Below are 20,561 nucleotides of genomic sequence, written 5' to 3' on the forward strand. Positions count from 1 at the left end.
AAAAAATCTCAAAATTCGAAAGAAGAAGAACAACGTGCGCATCTGACAAAATTTGTGGCTGGTGTAAATAAAAATCGAACAGAGCCAACCAACAACTAAACAGAAACGACGTTTTCTCTATCAAAATCAAAATTGCACAGCATTTAACTAATATCAATATCGAGTGTGTTATTTGTGATAAGACGAAAGCACATAATCAAAAGCCATTGTGGACGTGCATAGTGTTTAAATTAATCGTTTCTGCAACTGTGCAGAGACAAAGGCAGGCGATTGAAAGCAAAACGGCACACATACATATTCACACAGGCACAGACAAAAACACACTCGCACATACACACACATAAGTACACCTAAATGAAAATCACAAAATTTTCACCATTTATGTTGGCTACGACTTACGACTTCCTAGTTTTGCGTATCTTCGTCGTCTGTCAACTTTCAATTTAAAGCATCTGCAGCAAGCAAAACGAATTGTAAGAAAATCGGAGTTTGTGACGGTGACGAAAGGAATCTCAAGAGTGAAGCAGCGACCAAACAACAACAGTCAAAAGGCAGCAAATTAATTGCTTTACGGACAAAGAACCCCGCACCCACACATATACAGTTGCACATATACACACACAATCTAATAGTGAGCTGGCGAAATTCCCCATCCCCAAATTTACATATGTCATCAAATATCGCTGAACACTTGAAACGCAACTAAGAGAAAGGCAATCGCATCGCACGCAGAATAGAGATAATTTCTATAGATTGCCAGCATGACTATCAAGCCAGTCAGTGCGCCAAGCGGCAAGCGTGTCGTTGACACAGATGCCAAGGAATCCCATGGTGCTGGCCAGGTTGTGGTTGAGCAATCAGTTGTCAATCAGGCCCATCGCAATGTCGTCATCGATGGTCATGGTCAGGTAAGCAAGCCACTGTCTATATTCTTTTCATTTCTATTGTCATTTCCAATTTCTACGCAGAGCCCACAGCGACGTGGCGAGGTCTATGAGGAGCTGGCACGCACACATCGCTGCAGTCCACACAAGAAGTGAGCATAGAAACATTTCGAGTTAAACGATTTGCTTAAATTTGTTATCTAATAATTTTCAGCAGTTCCCGTTCGAAGCGTCGCGAGCATCACGACAGCCATGCCCATCATCACAAACGCGATCGTTTGGAGCGCGAGAAACTGAATCTGGCGGTGGGCAGTGGGGTTGCTGGCGTCTCGAGCAACAGTCCGCATGCCAGCGTTGTGCCTGGCGCAGTAGCCACAGCTGTGGGCAATAGTAGCCCAACAGCTGTGGGTCGCAAGTCGCCAGAGCATTTGGCCAGCGTGCCCAAGACACAAACACAAATGACACCAGCTGCTGCGGCTGCTAATATGCTAAAGGCTGTGGAGGAGACGTTGACAGGCTATAACAGCGGCGATGAGCATCTGCAGCCAAAGGAGCGCACGATTTCAGTTGAAGAATGGCAGCGTCGCGATCAAGAGTTTGCCAAGTGCATGGAAAAGCGGGGCTACGAACTGAAACCTGTCGAGGAGGATGGTGCCTGTCTGTTTCGCTCGATTTCACTACAAATCTATGGGGACGAAGGCATGCACGATGTCATACGCCAGCACACAATGGACTATATTGTAAGCCGTAGATTACGTGACAATTTTATCAACATTGCTAATGTCCATACTTAATGTTTCAGCATGAAAATCGTGAATACTTTGGCCAATTTGTCACCGAGGACATCAATGGCTATATACAACGCAAACGTGCTCGCGATGCCCATGGCAATCACATCGAGATACAGGCCATTTCAGAGATCTACAGTCGCACAGTTGAAGTTTACTGCTACCAATCGAGTAAGCAATAAAATATTCGTTTATTTTAGTTTAGTTGATTATGATCTACAATAATCCATCTTTTACAGCACCCATTAACATCTTCAATTCGGAGCAATCGCAGGCTGGTTACCCGCCATTGCGTCTGTCGTATCAGCGAGGCTCGCACTATAATGCTATACTCGATCCCTACAATGCCACTGTGGGTGTCGGCCTGGGCTTGGCTGGTTACAAGCCTGAGTTCCAAACAAAGGAAGCGGTGCGTCTCAGCGAGCAGCTGGAAATCGAACAGGTAAATTTAGCGGTGCACTAAAAATAAGAGCCATCAATAACTCCTTATTTTTCTTTGAAAGACTATGTTCGAGGATAAGTTAAAGACAACAGACTGGGAGGCCACCAATGAGGCCATCGAGGAACAGATTGCCCGTGAATCCTATTTGCAGTGGTGTCGTGATAATATGCAGCGCACGCGAAGCACCAACACAGCCGCCGGTTCGGCTACATCATCGACAGTCACCTCTGCTGAGGCACTGACCGATTCGGATGCCTCGCCCTCGAAGTACTCGAGCGATGGCTGCGGCGTCAGCGGCAACAACAACATTAATAACAGCAACACAACTGCCACCATGAGCGGCTCTAATGTCAGCGAAGGCACAACTACTGGCTTCACACTGTCGCCTAAAAATCTCAGTCAGTTCTCACACAAGCTGCCGCCCGAGGTAAACGACCTGGCTGGCTACGAGAGCGATGCCACAGACATGAGCAGCACCAGCTCGGTGGGTCACGGCAATGCCTCGCCAAACACTGCTGCCGCTCAGCGCGCTAACAAATTGTCCAAATCGCAGCGACGCAACAATGGTTTGCGTAGCAGCAAGAAACGTCGTCACGAGGCACGTGAGGCTAACAACAGGTGAGCATATGACCGATAGATAGATTTCTATATCTCATTTATGCATTTCTACAGTCTTGAAACGTCCGAGACGCCGTTGCGTAAGAGTCCCAAGCGCGATGCAGCGCCAGCGGCGGCCAGAGCTCACACCCCAGAGGCGGAACAGCGACCATGCACATCGAAGCAGTCATCACAGTCGCCGCCAAAGCGCAATGACGCACAAACGCCGCCCAAGCAGAGCTACTCCAGCTTCTACCAGGAGCTCCTCGAAGCATCCTATGCCAATGATGGTAAGTCTAAATTGTATCTTTTATATTTGCTAAACAAGACAGGAAATTAGTTTTTGGGATTGATTAATAATTTCTACAGAATCACAACTGTTAGACCCTATTGAACATTATTCTGCAACGTAACCATGATAACAATATGGCTACGAAATACCTTTTGCTCTGTCTTCCTATCTAATAAATTTCATATCTATTCGTTTGCGTAATTTTCTGTTCAATATCTTATCTACCTATTGTTCACTTTCTATAGGCAATATGTTACATTATTTACAAAATGTAATAAATCAATTAGGGAATGAGAAGTCTCTAATTCTAATAAATTTTACATTTGACATTTCCATTGCAGGCATCAACGAAAGCGAGATGCTGCAGCAGGCTATACAGATGTCCACACGCGACTATATAGACGATCAGAAGCGGAAGTATCTATGCGGTCCATAGGCTCTGGATGTGTGACGACGCTACACACTCCCCTTAGTTCTTTTGTACAGTGATTGAGATCTTTATTTTCGCAACGAAAACGAAATATATACAAATAACCAAAAAACATAAACACACACTCACGAAGAGACACATAAGCGCAATCCCATACATTATATGATTTGAAAAATTAAAATTGTTGAGTGAGGAAGCGCCCACAGGACTCAAATGTCTTGGGCCACGTGCAACCCAAACACACACAAATACACGCATATATACATGCACATATATATATATATATTTATATAGTATATAATTGCATACTTTTTAAATTAAGAAAAGTTCGTTAGAATTAGAAATCGGCGCGATTTGAGACGACATCTCAAATCCGCTTACCTCCTCCTGCGATTTAGTAGTTATATCGTTTGCCTCGTTACTGATCTTTCCCAACCCAGTTCCCCTGCTGTCCTACCCTGCAGTTCCATATATGAATTTCCCATTTACAATTTAAACTGAAAACTATCGCGTATTTTGTTATAACTTAAATGTAAGCATACGCGTGCATGGAGCATATGCAGTATATAAGAAAACAGCACGTAAATACGATATAATAAACATACATAAACATAAATATTACATACAATACCTACATCATTATAAAAACACATGAATTACATACATTTACATATATGAATAATTAATTATAATTACGTCATAATGATATTGATTACTTGATTGAATAAAATAAATGGTGCATAAACATAAACCTAAAACATCAACTTACTGTTTATCAGACTCAAACATAACTGTGTTAAAAATCATTTCTATACTTTACCTTTGCTTACTCTTTACAATTAAATATGAACATGGGGTGTATTTACAAATTTTTTAATCGGTGTTATCAAAAGTTGAAGTACATTCATAGTATCTAAATTCGTACTTACATATCTAGATTGCGCTTTGTTTAGGTATTACGAGTACATAAATAGTTTACTGCATTTACACCGTTGTTCGTATCATTTACATATACGTAGAATTCGTTTTATACAAAAATACATTTCACTAAAATACGCGAATCGCATATAAAATTATAATTTCTTTCTCGTCTTAAAGTACTTTGTGGATAATGTGCCGATTACTTAATAGATCGGTAATCTGGGACCTAACTTCCGAGTTTTACAATCATATAAATTAAAACAGATAAGAATATAACTAAATTTGTTAGTAAATTCAAATGGAAGCAGTTCTTTGCTTGCATAGTTATTAAAACTGAGATTAAGCTTCGTTCTGAGAAATGTTCGATGTCACACTATCCGATAATTATAATATTATCACTGTTCGTACTTACATAAGTGGTATTATAAAAAATTATATTATCAATAGGAGATAACCGTTTATCAATCACTAATCAAAAGTGCTTAGACAAAAGTATGCTAAATTTAGGATTATGCTTTAGTTGGAAGTTAATCAAGTTTATGGTCCCAGCTGTCTAGCACTTGTACGTCTAAGTTTGTGTCACGTTGCTGCTTAGGAATACTTGTACGTTAGTGAAGGAGATCTCGTTGAGGAGAACCCTAATAATATTTGCTATTGCATTTCTGAATATCGTAAACGATATTCGATGTTCGCTTAGGAATAATTGTACAGTGTCAACGGGAAACTTTGTGGTCTCTTCCCTATAAGTATTTGCTATTACAACGCTGAATATCGTACGTGATATTTGACATTAGCCTTGAAGTACAGTTAAGATGAACTTTGTTATTCGAGGCGCCTCTGGGAGAAGGCCCAGGTAAGATTTTACTATTGCAGTGAGATGTTCTCTAAGAAATAATTGTACAGCGTCGACGGAGAAACTCTGGTAGGAGTCTTCGAAATGCATTGATTGCATTACTGAATACCGTAAACGATATTCGATGCTCGACTAGGAAAATCTGTACATAGCTCAGCGAAGACTACAGTTGGAGTCTCCAAAAAGCCTATGATATTGCATTGTTGAATATCGTATACGATGTTCGCATACGATATTCTTATATCCGATTTGTTGGAGTCAATTAAATGATGTGGGCCGAAAGCTTGGGATTTTGAGCCAAAAACGTAATTTTGAACAACAATTGTTGCTTGCCGCAAGGCATTTCGAAAGGTTTCCGGGGAGATTTGGTTGTGATTTGGAATTTTGCTTTAACTGACTTTACAAAAATCATTTGGCTAATTTATCATTTGCTGCTGTTGCTGCTGGCCAGTTGCTTGTTGTTGCTGCTGTTGTTGTTGTTGCTGCTGCTGTTGCTGCTGACTGACAACGATGTGATGTTGCTGCTGTTGTTGCTGTTGCTGCTGCTGTTGTTGTTGCTGTTGCTGTTGTATCTGCAGCTGTTGCTGATTCGCATGCTGCACGGCAGCCGTTGTGGCAGCAGTAACCACGGGTTGCAACATGCTGGTGCCATTCTCGCGCCGCACATGACTATTGAGCTCGGCCTTGACGCGTCTGGCAATGTGAGAGCGGGTGTGCTTTCGCAGATGATCTTTCCGGTAGAAGCCTTTACCGCACTCCTGGCACTGATGCCGCTTCTCGCCTGAGTGGATGACAAAGTGCAGGCTCAGCTGCTCTTTGCGCTTGAAGGCCTTTAGGCAGACGGTGCAGATGTATGGACGTTCAGGATTGTGCGATTGTTTGTGTCGCGTTAGATGATCCTTGCGCTTCAACGATGCCTGGCAAATGTCGCAGACATAGCGTCGCTCCAGATTGTGCCCCACCAGATGCACTTCGAGTAACTCCGGTTCGGGATATGCCACATGGCATTCAGGACACATGTAGAGCGGACTGCCATCGAGTGCTGTGCTCATGCGAATCTCGCCGGGACGCAGTTTAGGCTTGCGATCCTTGGAGCGTTTTTTGCGCTTCTTCTTTTTGGTGCCACTGACAGCTGTCGAGCTGCTTGCCACAGCCGTTTGCGTCTGCAGCTGCAATGTTGCTTGAGGTTGTTGCTGTTGCTGCTGCTGTTGTTGTTGCTGTTGCTGCTGTTGTTGCTGCTGCTGTGGCTGTTGCTGCTGCAGTGACAGTTGCTCCTGCTGAGGTATGCTTATGGTTGTGGTTGTGCCAATGGTATTGATGCCAATGGCTGCTCCTGGTCCCGTCTGCACCTGCAGCACCTGTAAATAGGAGCCACAAGTAAGTCAGCTAGTTCATCGAGTAAAAGCTTGAAGCTTACCACATTCTGTTGATTCTCCTTTTTGATCGTCTCCGCGGAGTACTTGAGAAAGTGGTGCAGCGAGAGTGGCAACGTGTTGGCTGGAAGATGCGAGAGGTAGTCGGCGACTGTGGTGCCCGGCGTGATTGTCTGCCAGGAGGTATTCTGTAGCACTGTGGAGACATCAAGCTGTTAATTTAATCTGATCTGTTTGCCTGTTGCACTCACCTTGTTGTTGCAGTATCGCATTGCAAAGATCCTGAGTCAGTTCCTGCGGCGCCACCACTTGTTGCTGCTGCAACTGTTGTTGCTGCTGCTGTTGTTGTTGTTGTTGCTGCTGCTGTTGCTGACCCGAGGTGCTTGCTTGCAACGCATCCGCTGACGTTGCCGTCGCACTAGGTGCATAAACTGTTGCATATTGCTGTTGCTGTTGTTGCTGTTGCGTGGCTGTTGCCAGCAAGTGGCCATTGTATTTATCACCTTGCAGCACTTCATCTTGCCCGCTGCGAAACTTATTGCCACCTCCACTGCTGCTGCTCTGTGCACTGCTCATGCTCGGCTGACTGAAGTGCGCCATTGCCACGCCCGGCGTCACCTGCTGCTGCTGTTGTTGTTGTTGCTGCTGCTGTTGCTGGTGTTGCTGATAGCGATTGCTGCCGCCGGGCTCCTGTTGCTGTTGCTGCTGATTGGCCGCCGCAGTCACATCGGCATCGGTCACGGTGACAGCGGCAGTTACCGTCGACACCAGCGGCGCCGTCGTTGTGGTAAACTGCGGCAGGCCCGGAAAACTGTTCCCAAACGGTGTGAAATTCATTGTGCGTTAATTGCGGGGCTTCGTTCACGTTCAATTGAATAATGAGTGCGAAGCAACTGAAAGTAGAATATATAAAAATAGTTAATAGTATTTTAGAAGTTTTATTAAAATTGAAAACTATTTTGAATAAAACAAGTTTTTCTATTTTTAATTGTTTGTTCACTTTTTAGATTTGCGGATAACAAAATTAAGTGATGCACAAAAAAAAGTAGACCTATCCTATATATCGTATAGTCTATGAGATTTAGTTCTCTATACGGATAGATGGATAGACCGGCACGGCATCTTTAACATCCATTTCCTATAATATAATACCTCTCCTATAATACTCGTAAATACCATTTAATCCTATGGGTAACGGAACTAAATTCAAGGATAGTTTAATATGAAATTTACAGCTTATTTATTACTCGTATTTGTCTATATCTTAAAGACACCAACAAAAAGTGGAAAGTTATTCTCTAACATATTTGTTGAAGCATCATCATGCTATCTTAATGGAAATTTCAGCAACTGCCATGCGGTAATACTCGCATCATCGAATAATATAGACACTTTAAGGTTAGGCCAATTCGTCTCTTCAATGAAAAGTGAAAACGCAGCCGCTGTTATTATTTTGACTGCCCAAAACGCGCACCTATACACACACACAGTCTCACAAGCACACGCACACATATTGACGCATTGACACGCACACACCTACACATGCATATGCCGGTCGCGTGAGCAGCAACAAAAAAAAAGAGCGGCAAACCTGCGCTCAATACGAGAAAGGCACGAGCACAAACTACAGTTAGTCCGCGAGTATGCACAGTGACTTAAACATCATTTTGAAGGACGGAAATTGTGGTAACAAGTATAGAATAAGTCTCTGAAAGTGTGTTACAAATATTGCCGATCTATTATTAAAGTATAAATTCTATATTAAACACTAACTTTTATCGCTTTGGAATTTCCCATTGCATCAGTATTCACTTTAGTTTATCCACAGCGCACCACTGTGCGTCTGTTTGCTTTTAGTATGTCGGCAACATTGAGATTAGGTTAGGGTTGTCCTGTAATCGTGTATGTGCGTAATTTTGTAACAATAACTTGCATAAATGGCGAAAAATAGCCAACAATCTGTTTATCTATTATCATAATAAAATTATTGTCAATCGAAAAGAAATGCTGTGCAAAAGTGTAGCGTGAATGTCAAGTTTCAGCCACATATCGATTTTCACTAAGTACGCAAATTAGTGTCGCTTTTAATTGAGAGAGAGCAATACAAATACAATCACATGAACACACACACACACACATTAAGTACACCACACATTTGGGCAACTGTCGCGAATTTATAAGAATTGACGACATCTTTTTAAGCTGTTGAAAAATGGACTTTCACTCGGAAGCCATATTTTTGTATTTCCATTTTTATTTATTTTTTCGCGAAAGCGTGACACAATAAATGGCGAACTGAGAAAGGCGCGCTCTTCGTTCACAAAGAAAACCTGACGCTGACTTCGACGCCGACGCCGCTGCCAATCGGCTGGGCAGTAGCAGCAGTGTGTGAAAGTGCAATCGTTTTTACAGTGTATTTTGATTTATGTTTTTTGTACTTCTTTATTTTCTCTTTGCGTTGTCACCACGTATTCGCAAGTACACACACACATACACACACGCCATATTGTGATTCAGAAGGAGATGCCCGCGAATAAAAAATAGGAAAAGAAAATACAAAAAATGTTTGTATTGTTTTCGTGGCTAGGCCGGGCAAGTGAGTAGAACGTATGATGGCGCCTCAAACTAACTTTGCAATGTCTGCGCTAACGTCGTCGCTGCGACGGCGACGGCGACTGCAACTGCGACTGCGACTGGTGCAGTCTACTTAAATGCGCCTCCTCCATATGCAGCCTGCAGCCCCCATCCACATGCGTCGTCTCTATGTCTGTGTCGATTGCCGCACTCACGACAGGGCCACCTAGCGGCGTGTGGCGTTAGTTTGCTACTGACCCGCCGCCATCTCGTTTATTCACTCCCAACTTCTCTCCAGTGAGCCGCGTGTGTGTGTGTGCGACTGGCACGAGACAAAAGCTTCGTGCCGGCAATATACATATGTATGCAAGTGGGTGCGTGTATATGTGAGCTAGGGACGAGAGCGCAAAACACTGAGAGCAAAAACCGACAGCGTTGACGTCGCTCTCTTAAAGTAGTTCGTATGGCAAAAGTCAATGGTGCTAACTTGTTGTTGTCTTTCAATTACAATTTGGTAGCAACAACAAACAAACATGACAACAATTAGTTGTAGAAATAAATATAAATTGATTACAATCCTTAATTAATTAATTATATGGCCAGCGAGACTTAAGTACTGCCGGTAAGTGTTGGACTTTAATAGTCAGGGTAATTAAAATATATTATCTACTAAATAGTAATAGTAGAGTCAGTAAAAATTGAAACTGATTAAAAAATATATAAGTAGTTATGTATTGAAAATTTTGTTAAATTCACTTGTCCATATTTATTACATTTTCACTGTTTTTCTAAGTGGAACTAAATATTAATTTTATGCTGATAATCATTTTATTCCTCATACTGTTTATTTAGTAATTTAAATCTCTCTTTGCTTTAGTATACTTTCTAATATTGTCATGTGTGCTAGTTTATTATTATTCCTCGGATTTCTAGGTTTTGTGTTTCTGACTTTGTCGGAAAATGGTGAATAATATAATACTTTAATTAGGCCTTTTAGTAATCGCCTAAATTACAGTCAACTATGAAGTTGTTGGCGTTTCTTGTGCTGACAATGAGGAAGTTAGCTGTCTGTTGATTAAATGTCCAGCTGGTATAAGTTGCCCTGCTGAAGATTTCTGCTATAATCCCAAGTGTGTCTGCCGTCGGGGCTATCGTAGATTGAAAGGGGCGTGTGTGAAGAAGCAGAGAAACTTTAGACTTGGATCGGGAGGAAATGAACTATGAACTGTGTAACTTGTAAGAGATAATTTGTTATACTATACTAATTCTGAATTCTTTATATGAAAGGTTGTACATTTTTCTTTTATTTATTATTTTAATATATTGAAATTTGTTAAAGATTATATTTTATTATAAAAATAGAATATATTCTATATTCTATTTATTTGTATATGAAATACTTGTTTATCTGATTAAGATCTTTTACGATGTGGGTCATGAATGAGTTGAATCCTCGCACAGCCACCAAATTTGCATGCCACTTTTGAGGCAAATGGGTTCACTGGCCACACATAAACAAACACACATAACAGGAATGCCGACGGATTTGCATATGAGAGAAATGCAGGCACATCGTGAGGAGGCAGCCATGGAAGTTTTGGGGGGCAGCTATGGCTGTGTGTCTGTGGCAACAACAAAGATGCTGCCGCCTGCTGACACTGAAATATCGCATGGCATGCCATATACGAGTATACGGGGCATGCACAAGGCCAATCGACGAAATCAGGCCACGCACACGACGCGACGCTGTTAACTGAGCTCTGTTTGCCATAAAGCAAACGACAGAGCTGTGGCAATCGTGCCACCTCCTGGGGCACATCTGCACCCAGTGCCACGTCGAGGTAAATGCACTCAGCAAGGGTTGAGCTTAGCAGGGGGAAGTGGAAGGGGCAGAGGAGGGGGCAGATAAGGGGAGCACTGCAGTCGGCATCGAGTAAGAACCGAGCATACGACTTTTGCCTAGAGCTGTGAGAGCGTCGACAACGTGCAACGTCCTGTGGTTGAGGAAATGGCACGTTGCAACTCTCCCGTACACACTCACTCAATCTGCATGTGCCTGCTTGTATGTGTGTATGTGTGTCTGTGTGTGTGTGTGTGTGTGTGTGTGGGCTGCATTGCGTCATCATCGTCATCGTCGTGAGCAGCGAACCAAGTCGCGCCTGTGCCGGTGTTGCTGCCGCGGGCTGGTCAACATGCCACACCCTCGCCCCTCCCCCCACACCAAGCCAACTTGCAACACACACAGTCGGTGTGCATGGGAATGTGTTACAAGTGGATGCTGCTACTGCTGCAGCTAGCGTCAAGTGGGTGCCACTTGGGGGTGCATGCTGCATGCTGCATGCCGCCATTTACCGTTTGGCAAGACGAAAATGAGGCTGCAAGTCTCGCGTTGTTTATCCCGGCCTCAGCCTCAGCCTCGGTCTCGGTCTCTGCTCTGCTTTCCTCTGCTTTTCTCTGCTCTGTGTGTGTGCTCTGTTGTGGCATGAAAGTGAAATTCTGCCACACGGCATGGCAGCAGCAACAGCAGCAGCAGAAACCGAAAAGCCAATGGTCGTTGCCGTGGCCGTGGCCATGACCCGTCTGCGAAATGCACTCAGGCAAACACTCACACACACACCAACACAACAGACACACACACACAGCGAGTCAGAGACACACACGCATGTACTGCTTTTGGTAGCAGCCGGAAACGCGGTCACACACACAACGACAGCAGCGACGACAGCGACACACTTGCATTTTGACCGTGCAAGGGGGCGTATGCGTAATGTGCACGCATTAATTACTTGATTATTTATTTCCGTTTGAAGTGCATTTCAACACTATTTAAAGCTTCACATTTTACTATTTTTAGCTCACACTTTCCGTTTATTGATATTTATAGCTAAAAACTGAACAACTAATAAAATTTGAAAAGAATATACATAAGTGTAAAAACAAAATTAGTTTAAATCAAAATATTAGGATACTTTAAACTTAAATTCTTGTCCTCGCAAAATTATTAAAAATTTAGAATAACAGACTGTATAGAATATTGCAAAAACAATTTTGAATTATAATGTTTAAAATTGCATGTATTGAATAATAATGTAATTGAATAATTCAATTTTCTACACAAATAATACAAAATAATAATAATAATAATAATAATAATAATAATAATAATAATAATAATAATAATAATAATAATAATAATAATAATAATAATAATAATAATAATAATAATAATAATAATAATAATAATAATAATAATAATAATAATAATAATAATAATAATAATAATAATAATAATAATAATAATAATAATAATAATAATATATTATTTTGTGTTATTTGTGTAGAAACTATAAAAACAATAAGATAAGAATTGATGAAGTACAGATCTTAGGAAGAATCTCCGAGTAATAAAACATAACTATTAAGAGACATTCACTAAAAGGAATCAATATTAACGCTTTGATTAACAAGCGAATATATTGGTTAGTAATATTAATATGGGTACTCAATATATTAAGGATTTAAAGGTGTTGTTCAATTTGTTATTTTGTCTAAGTATAAGACTAAATTAATTTTCTATTATTTAACTTCTTCAACTGAAATGCGGGTAAAACAAAATTTAAAAAAAATATAGCATACTTTTCGGATGCTATAAGAATCTGAACTGTAAAAAAACAGTCTTTAAGTACACTTACCTGGTTTAAAGTGAAACTCAGCAATCAAATTAAATCAAGCACATAATTAACAAAAATGTTCTTTAATGCGGCGACGGAATCGACGACAAATCGAACTGTTGAATTGCACTGCGAACTGTTGAGTTGCCCGCCGAAATTTGAATTGGCCGCGTGAAAGTAAAAACGCGTCGTAGTTTCGAGGCGAGCACACGGCAAGTGTTATTAGTATATGTGTGTGTGTGTGAGTTAGCGAGAGTGAGTGTGAGAAGGAGAGAGACAGAATGCAGAGACGGAGGCGCTATGCGAATGCACAAAACACAATGCAGCGACGTGACGTAGTGTCGCTGCTGACGTTTTAACGTAAACTGATTGAAAGTGTGTCCAGTGCGTTGTGCGATGTGATGCCAACCGGCCGGCTTGTTGGGCCGATGACCGGGCGCCTAAAATTGTGTAGAGTTTGGTGACGACGAGACGAAAAAGAAGGGGATGGAGCGGGACGTGTAGTCGAATGGGGGCGGATGCTATGCTGCTGTCCAAATAGGTTTGCCAAAGGCCAAGTGAACTCTTTAAACTTCCATTGCCTATACACACGCATACAAATAGATAGATAACTAGAGAGACAGAAAGAGAGAGAGCGAGAGCGTTGACAGTCACGCACTGCTCGCTTTCGCTTTTGTGTTTGTTGCGAATGCCTCGGCTTCGACAACGGCTTCAGATTCGGCTCGGCTTCGGCTTCGGTTTTGAATTCGGCGAGGGTCGGCTCGTGTTGTTTCGTTCAATATTTACAACTACGTTCGCTCTTTACCGCGAGCTCTCTCTCTATATCAGGCACTCTCACGACTTGACTCGTGCACTCACATACACACTCTCTCAATTTCAGCAAGTGCGTTTTGAGCTTTGCCTTTGGTCCGTTATCCGTTGTCAATTTACAGCGCGCGCCGGCAATGCAACAGTTTTTTTCACTACACATTTTTATTAGCTGCTCGCAGTTATTTTTGTTGTATTTGTATGTGTATCCAAATCTAGCAAACTCATTAAAACGAACACATACACATATCAGCATACGTGCGAGTGTGTGTGTGTGTGCGAACTTCATGTACATAACATATAGAATCGAAGCGTAAAGCGTTAGTAAATGCATTGATCGAAGAGGGGGAAAGTGGACGTGGTGGCTGCTGCTTTGATTGCGGTTATGTACTATCCATATGTACTATATGTGGTCTCTTACACATATGCACATTCACCCACACTGCCGTGTAATTAAATTCAAAAATTGATTTATTTTTAGTACTGACCACAACATTTTCACACATTTGCATCAGCCTAAAGTCTTTCGCAATTTCTAATAAAGTCATTTGGCCCCAAGTTCTGCAGCCTTCATTTGCTGAGCATAACATGTAGCATAAATTCCAGCCCAATTAATTTGTATATACATTATTTTATTTTGTTATAACTAAATCTGATATAATCTTAAATATATTAATTTCAATTGGAGTAATTATTGTAACCATGTTTTCTGCTTCTCTATTGACAGCTTACGAAATTATTTCTTATAAAAAACAACTAAATTTCGGTTATTAAACGTATACATATACATATATTTATATATAAAAGGATCATAGATTTGACTTAGGATTCTCGCAGAAATAGCGTGACTTTATCACATGTTTTGTAAAGTTTTGTATAGTTTTTAATATTTTCATTCCTTATTCTTATTAGTTTTCATTTATTAATTTTAAATAACTTGTCTTAAATCATCCCTAACACAAAAATAACCAGCGTAAGCTTTTTTTCGATTACCATCTCAGCTAAAAACAACACCTATCCTATATATTTTTTTTAGGCACATGCTAAGTAATCCAATATTTAATAATAAGAAAGTGTTTTCTTTTTAAAATATTTCCAAAATATTGTATTCACATACTTAAACGTTTCCCTTTAATTTCACGACTTGCTTAGATTCCCCGTAAATAGTCAAACTATTGAAAACTATTTGGTACAACAAACTTTAACGTAAAAATCTTTAAATTGTGTCGAGGCAGCGTTTAGATATTTGTGCCAAGTGCAACAAGGGTCACTGCAAAAATGGACCAACACAACGGGACAAAAACACAAACTGCAACTGCAACACGATGTGGGCACAAAATCTAAACAAGAACAAGCCGGAGACCGAGTCCTGGAACTACTAGAGTTGGAGTTGGAGTTGGAATCCGATCTGAGCCCAACGGCAATCCACTAGCCAGAGCAATAGCAATGGCAATGGCCAAGGTCGAAGCGAGCGAGTCGTAAAAAAATATAAAACACCCACAAGGCTGCCTCCACAAAAATGGGCACCGAAAACTAACCGAAAAACTAAAAGTGACTCTCTGCCAGAAGGGAAGCAGAGTGCGGAAAGGGTGGGGGGAAGGGGAAGAGGAGTGGACGCAGCGTAGCAGTTTGTCTGCGCCAAAAATTTCATTCATAAAATTCTAAAACGCGCTAAAATCTAAAATTCTAAACAAAACGCCCACAAAAGCCAGAAGTGTGTGTGAATGAGTGCGACTCTGTGTGTGTGTGTGAAGAGGTGTTGCGATTGTGTGTGCATGTGTTAAAATGTGGTGTGAGTGTGTGTGCGAAGAGGTGACTCTTTTTGGAGAGAGTGTGAGTGTGGAGTGTTTGTTTAGAGGGGCACGTGTGTCGACTGCAACTGTGTGTGAGTGTATCAGTGTGTGTATGTGTGTGTGTGTTGTAGAGTGCGCGCTTCAAACTCTCCCCTCCCATTCTCTCCTCGTTTCTTGTTACCACATTTGATACGTTGTGCCAAAAATTTGTACATTTTCTATTCTACGGTACATAACAGCTGAATTTCTAAAATACATGTTGAGCTGAAGGCCTATATTTAAGTTTGAGTTTCATTTGAAACTTTTTCCTTAAATTTTTGTTTTGTTTTCATGAAATTTTAAATGTTTTTGCCTTGCAAATAAAAGTGAATTTCTTTAAGAATAGTTGTTTATGTAGAGATTAATAGGTAAGTTCTTTTTTGTATATATTTTAAAAGGAAAAAACTTTTCTTAGTTATTTGCATTGTATTGTTTTAAAAATCTTTACAACTGCAGTGAAAGTTGTTGGAAAAAGAGAATAGAATAGATATTACATAGAAGTAGAAGAAGTTGTCGTTTAAATACATATATTTTTTTTAATATTAAAACTGTACTTAAAATTGTATGTTAATATTATAGATTTTTAATAACTTATACTTTAATTTTGCTATACAAAACTAAATTATAATTATTATTTTACTACGACAGTAGTTTCTCGATTTTTCTATGCATTAACATCGAGGAGGAAAAAAGCATTCAACTGCAAATTGTTTGCAAATGTTTTGCACACAACTGTACTGCAAGTCAACGGCTATGATTATATTTTTAGCTGATGCAAATCAAACTAAAAAGTGGGCTCAATGGCGGTGTGGGGAGGCGGGGCTGTGAAAAAACGAAGAAAACTGTATGTGCAAAAATAATAAAATAACAGCTGCAGCTGATGCACAGATTATATTATATATATACATAAATATATATATATAGGTATAGATGTGTGCAAGTATAGGCTTATTTATTTATATACATACAAAGACTATTATATATAAAAAATGATTTTCTATATTCTATATAAATACGTGTGCACATAACACCCTAAGGCTGTGTGTGTGTGCGTGTGTGTGTGTGTGTGTGTGAGTGGTCTCTCTTGCTGTGTGAGAGTGCGCAAAATGCAGCTACATGCGTTTTTCTGCATGCTGCATGCCACATGTGCGTCAGTGTGTGTGCAACACCTAACTGCAACAGCAGCAGCAGGCAACAACAACAACAACAATAACAGCAAGTTGCAACAAACTCTACACAAAAAGGCGGCAATCAAATGGCAAAATTTTTGCCAGACTGCAATGCAACTAAAAACAAAATGTTCAACGTTGCTGTTATCGTTGTTATTGCTGCTGCTGCTGTTGTTGTTGTGGCATGCAACTGCAGCTGGGGGCAGACAGTCTCGAGTGGCGGCATGAGCGGGCATCTGGGGGGAGGTCGGCGGTGGCCAGACAGACTGGGCATAAAACACGCAAAAAGCCTGCAAACATTTTAGTTGCATTTTCTATATAACAAATTTTCCAGCACACATGTGCATGTGTGTGTGTGTGTGCATGTGTGTGTGTGTTGTATATGTATGAATAATCCATGTGGTATATAGAAATTGCATCCCTTTTGGCTGCAGCTTGAATAAAATGTGCATAAAATAAATTTCATTTCAATTAAAATAAATAAAATTTCATTCCTTCTCACACTTTTATCAACCCCCCTCCCCACTCTCTTTCCCCGGTTGTGTCTACGCCTATGCAAAAACAAAGACTTAGACAAACTGCAGACACAGCCAAAAATGTCAGAGAGACGATTAAGGGAAGTTAGCGAGGAGAGCGAGGGACGAGGAGAGATTGCAACTTCCATTAGAATGCAGCTCATTCGTATGCATTTTAATTGATTGCAGAGCTTCCTTTTGTTTTATCGTTGTTGTTGTTGTTGTTGTTGTTGGTCTTCTTCTTCTTGTCTTAGCTACCGACTCTGACTAAATTCCTGGTAATTTATTTATTCCAAAAATTTCATCAATTTCGTTGCTGCAGTTGCTCCACTTCAAAGCTGAGCTGATTAAAGTGGCATTGAAGTTGAGGTTAGGTTTATTATTCTCTGCGTCTGCAATTAAAGAGGATTAAGGAAGCAATTAAGCAAAGCATTCCTCAATTAACTAAGCTAACTGTATATCTATATCTATATCTATATCTATATCTATATCTATATCTATATCTATATCTATATCTATATCTATATCTATATCTATATCTATATCTATATCTATATCTATATCTATATCTATATCTATATCTATATCTATATCTATATCTATATCTATATCTATATCTATATCTATATCTATATCTATATCTATATCTATATCTATATCTATATCTATATCTATATCTATATCTATATCTATATCTATATCTATATCTATATCTATATCTATATCTATATCTATATCTATATCTATATCTATATCTATATCTATATCTATATCTATATCTATATCTATATCTATATCTATATCTATATCTATATCTATATCTATATCTATATCTATATCTATATCTATATCTATATCTATATCTATATCTATATCTATATCTATATCTATATCTATATCTATATCTATATCTATATCTATATCTATATCTATATCTATATCTATATCTATATCTATATCTATATCTATATCTATATCTATATCTATATCTATATCTATATCTATATCTATATCTATATCTATATCTATATCTATATCTATATCTATATCTATATCTATATCTATATCTATATCTATATCTATATCTATATCTATATCTATATCTATATCTATATCTATATCTATATCTATATCTATATCTATATCTATATCTATATCTATATCTATATCTATATCTATATCTATATCTATATCTATATCTATATCTATATCTATATCTATATCTATATCTATATCTATATCTATATATCTATATCTATATCTATATCTATATCTATATCTATATCTATATCTATATCTATATCTATATCTATATCTATATCTATATCTATATCTATATCTATATCTATATCTATATCTATATCTATATCTATATCTATATCTATATCTATATCTATATCTATATCTATATCTATATCTATATCTATATCTATATCTATATCTATATCTATATCTATATCTATATCTATATCTATATCTATATCTATATCTATATCTATATCTATATCTATATCTATATCTATATCTATATCTATATCTATATCTATATCTATATCTATATCTATATCTATATCTATATCAATATATCAATCACCCACAAAAGTATGCTATGCAAATTAGCTGCATTTCCTGCCCAATTAAGTATGCTACAATTAAGCACTTGAGCAAAGTTGTTTTAAATTTCTTTAGTTCTCACTTACTTATTGAATATATTTAACAGTAATTAATAATGTAATTATTTCACACTTGCTTTCATGATGCATCTTCGTTTCACACTCAAACATGGTCAGTATTGTGTTGCAACAACAGACTGCAATGAGGCATAATGTGGCAGCAACAACACACAATAAACAACATGTGCCGTAATCAAGACAGTTAAACAGGCATTGTGCGGATGTGGATGTGGAAGAGGCAGAAGGTGGAGGCGGTGGCAGTGGCGGAGGGGAGACATTAACCAAAAATGGTGGCTAAAAGTGGAGAAACGTCCTCGACCTAGTTCAATGTCAATGTCATTGTGCCACATTATCGTCGTTTGGTTACGGCGACGTTGGCGGCGACGGCGACGGCGACGTCGTCCTTTTGCAGGCTTGGCCTTGGCTGGAGTGAAACGAGCACCGCACGAGTCGAGGCCACGGCCACGGCCACGAACATTCGCCCAAAGTGGCACACGGCACAGGGCCCAGAGCCCAGTTACCCAGCCTCGGTCTGCGCCTCAGCAGCAACAGCAGCAGGCACAACAGAATCACCCAAACTCTCGCCTCCCCCCAACCCCCCAAAGCGAGGCTGAGGCTCAGTCAAAAAGCGACGATGCTGCTGCATTGGCATCGGCATCGGCAACGGCAACAGCAACAGCAGCAGCATCGGAGTTGGCGTTGGCGTTGGCGTGTTGCATGTCAGGCGGCCGGTGGCGACAATATCCTTGCACTTGTGCGAGTCCTGCGCCTGTCGCGAGGCTGGGGCAGAGCACACAGACCAAACAGAGCACAACCAATCCGCCAACAGCAGCAGCAGCAGCAACAGCAACCTCAACACGTCGCCTCCTTTTGGGCCATGTTGTTGTTTTGCTTTTGCCGGTTGCAAGTGCCCAACCAACATCCCTCGCCCTCCCACACACACAGTTCGCAATCGCGTTGCACTCCAAGCTGCAGCTGTATTCAGTGCACACCAACACACACACAGACACACACACACACACGGAAACAGCATCGCAATCGTCAGCAGCACACAGTCAGTTTGCGTAGCCGCCTCTCCATCCTTCGTTGGCGATTCCTGCCACCTCTTTGACTTTTGACCCAAACCAAGTGCAACTCTCTGCAACGGCTGTCTCGCTCTTCTGCCATTCGCGCTCTCTCTCTCTTGTCGCCCATCAACACCAGACAAAGTCTACATAACGCCAGACTGAATTGGTTTGAGCTCGAGTGCTTATTTCCTTTCCTTTCCTTCCTTTTCGTTTTGTTTCGTTTCTCTCCATACAGCATGCATGCTCTCTCTCACACACATTGAGTCCATGCATGTCTGTATGTGTGTGTGTGTGTATTGTGGGGAGTTCGTATCTTCGCTAAATTCATAGCAAGCATAACAACTGCAATTTACAGTAGGTTGACTCACTGCAACAGAAGTTTTTCTTCAAATCGAAACATTCTTGTGATAAAATTAAACATTTTATTAGTGATTTTTTATATATTTTCTATTATTTAATTTTAATAATATATATAAATAGTTTGATATTTTTTATGAAATTATTATTATTCAATTTTACTAATTAATTGTATGAAAATAATGTGTTTGTGAAGTTATCACTCAAAATGATATGATATATAAAGCATACATATATGATTATATGATTTTTCTAAAATTACTGATACGTTGTTTGGTAAAATAATATATGTATATAGCCATAGTTGCTGTGTATA

General features: G+C 39.8%; 3 protein-coding genes across 4 annotated transcripts in view; 2 read left to right on the top strand and 1 right to left on the bottom strand.

Annotated features, from left to right (window-relative positions):
- The window catches only part of LOC133845396 (EF-hand domain-containing family member B), a 59,671-nt gene that overhangs the window by 30,689 nt on the left and 8,421 nt on the right, over positions 1–20,561 (top strand). The window lies entirely within an intron of this gene.
- LOC133840871 (uncharacterized) lies at positions 24–4,184 on the top strand. Of its 2 annotated transcripts, none has more exons than XM_062273001.1 (8): positions 24–908; positions 969–1,036; positions 1,102–1,624; positions 1,687–1,843; positions 1,912–2,114; positions 2,176–2,732; positions 2,787–3,001; positions 3,345–4,184. In XM_062273001.1, exons 1-8 carry the CDS (start codon positions 762–764, stop codon positions 3,437–3,439), a joined length of 1,965 nt encoding a protein of 654 aa, XP_062128985.1. In that variant the 5' UTR covers positions 24–761; the 3' UTR covers positions 3,440–4,184. The 2 variants fall into 2 exon arrangements, with proteins under 2 accessions (XP_062128985.1, XP_062128984.1); XM_062273000.1 differs by having other exon boundaries at positions 25–908; positions 1,099–1,624.
- On the bottom strand, positions 4,283–9,418 carry LOC133840872 (transcription factor SPT20 homolog). The gene is made up of 4 exons (XM_062273002.1): positions 9,211–9,418; positions 6,832–7,473; positions 6,625–6,776; positions 4,283–6,565 (listed from the first exon to the last, which is right to left on the bottom strand). The coding sequence occupies exons 2-4, from the start codon at positions 7,415–7,417 to the stop codon at positions 5,624–5,626; spliced, it is 1,680 nt and encodes a 559-aa protein (XP_062128986.1). The 5' UTR covers positions 7,418–7,473; positions 9,211–9,418; the 3' UTR covers positions 4,283–5,623.

This window comes from Drosophila sulfurigaster, chromosome 3 (assembly GCF_023558435.1).
Source record: "Drosophila sulfurigaster albostrigata strain 15112-1811.04 chromosome 3, ASM2355843v2, whole genome shotgun sequence".
Lineage (NCBI taxonomy): Eukaryota > Metazoa > Arthropoda > Insecta > Diptera > Drosophilidae > Drosophila > Drosophila sulfurigaster.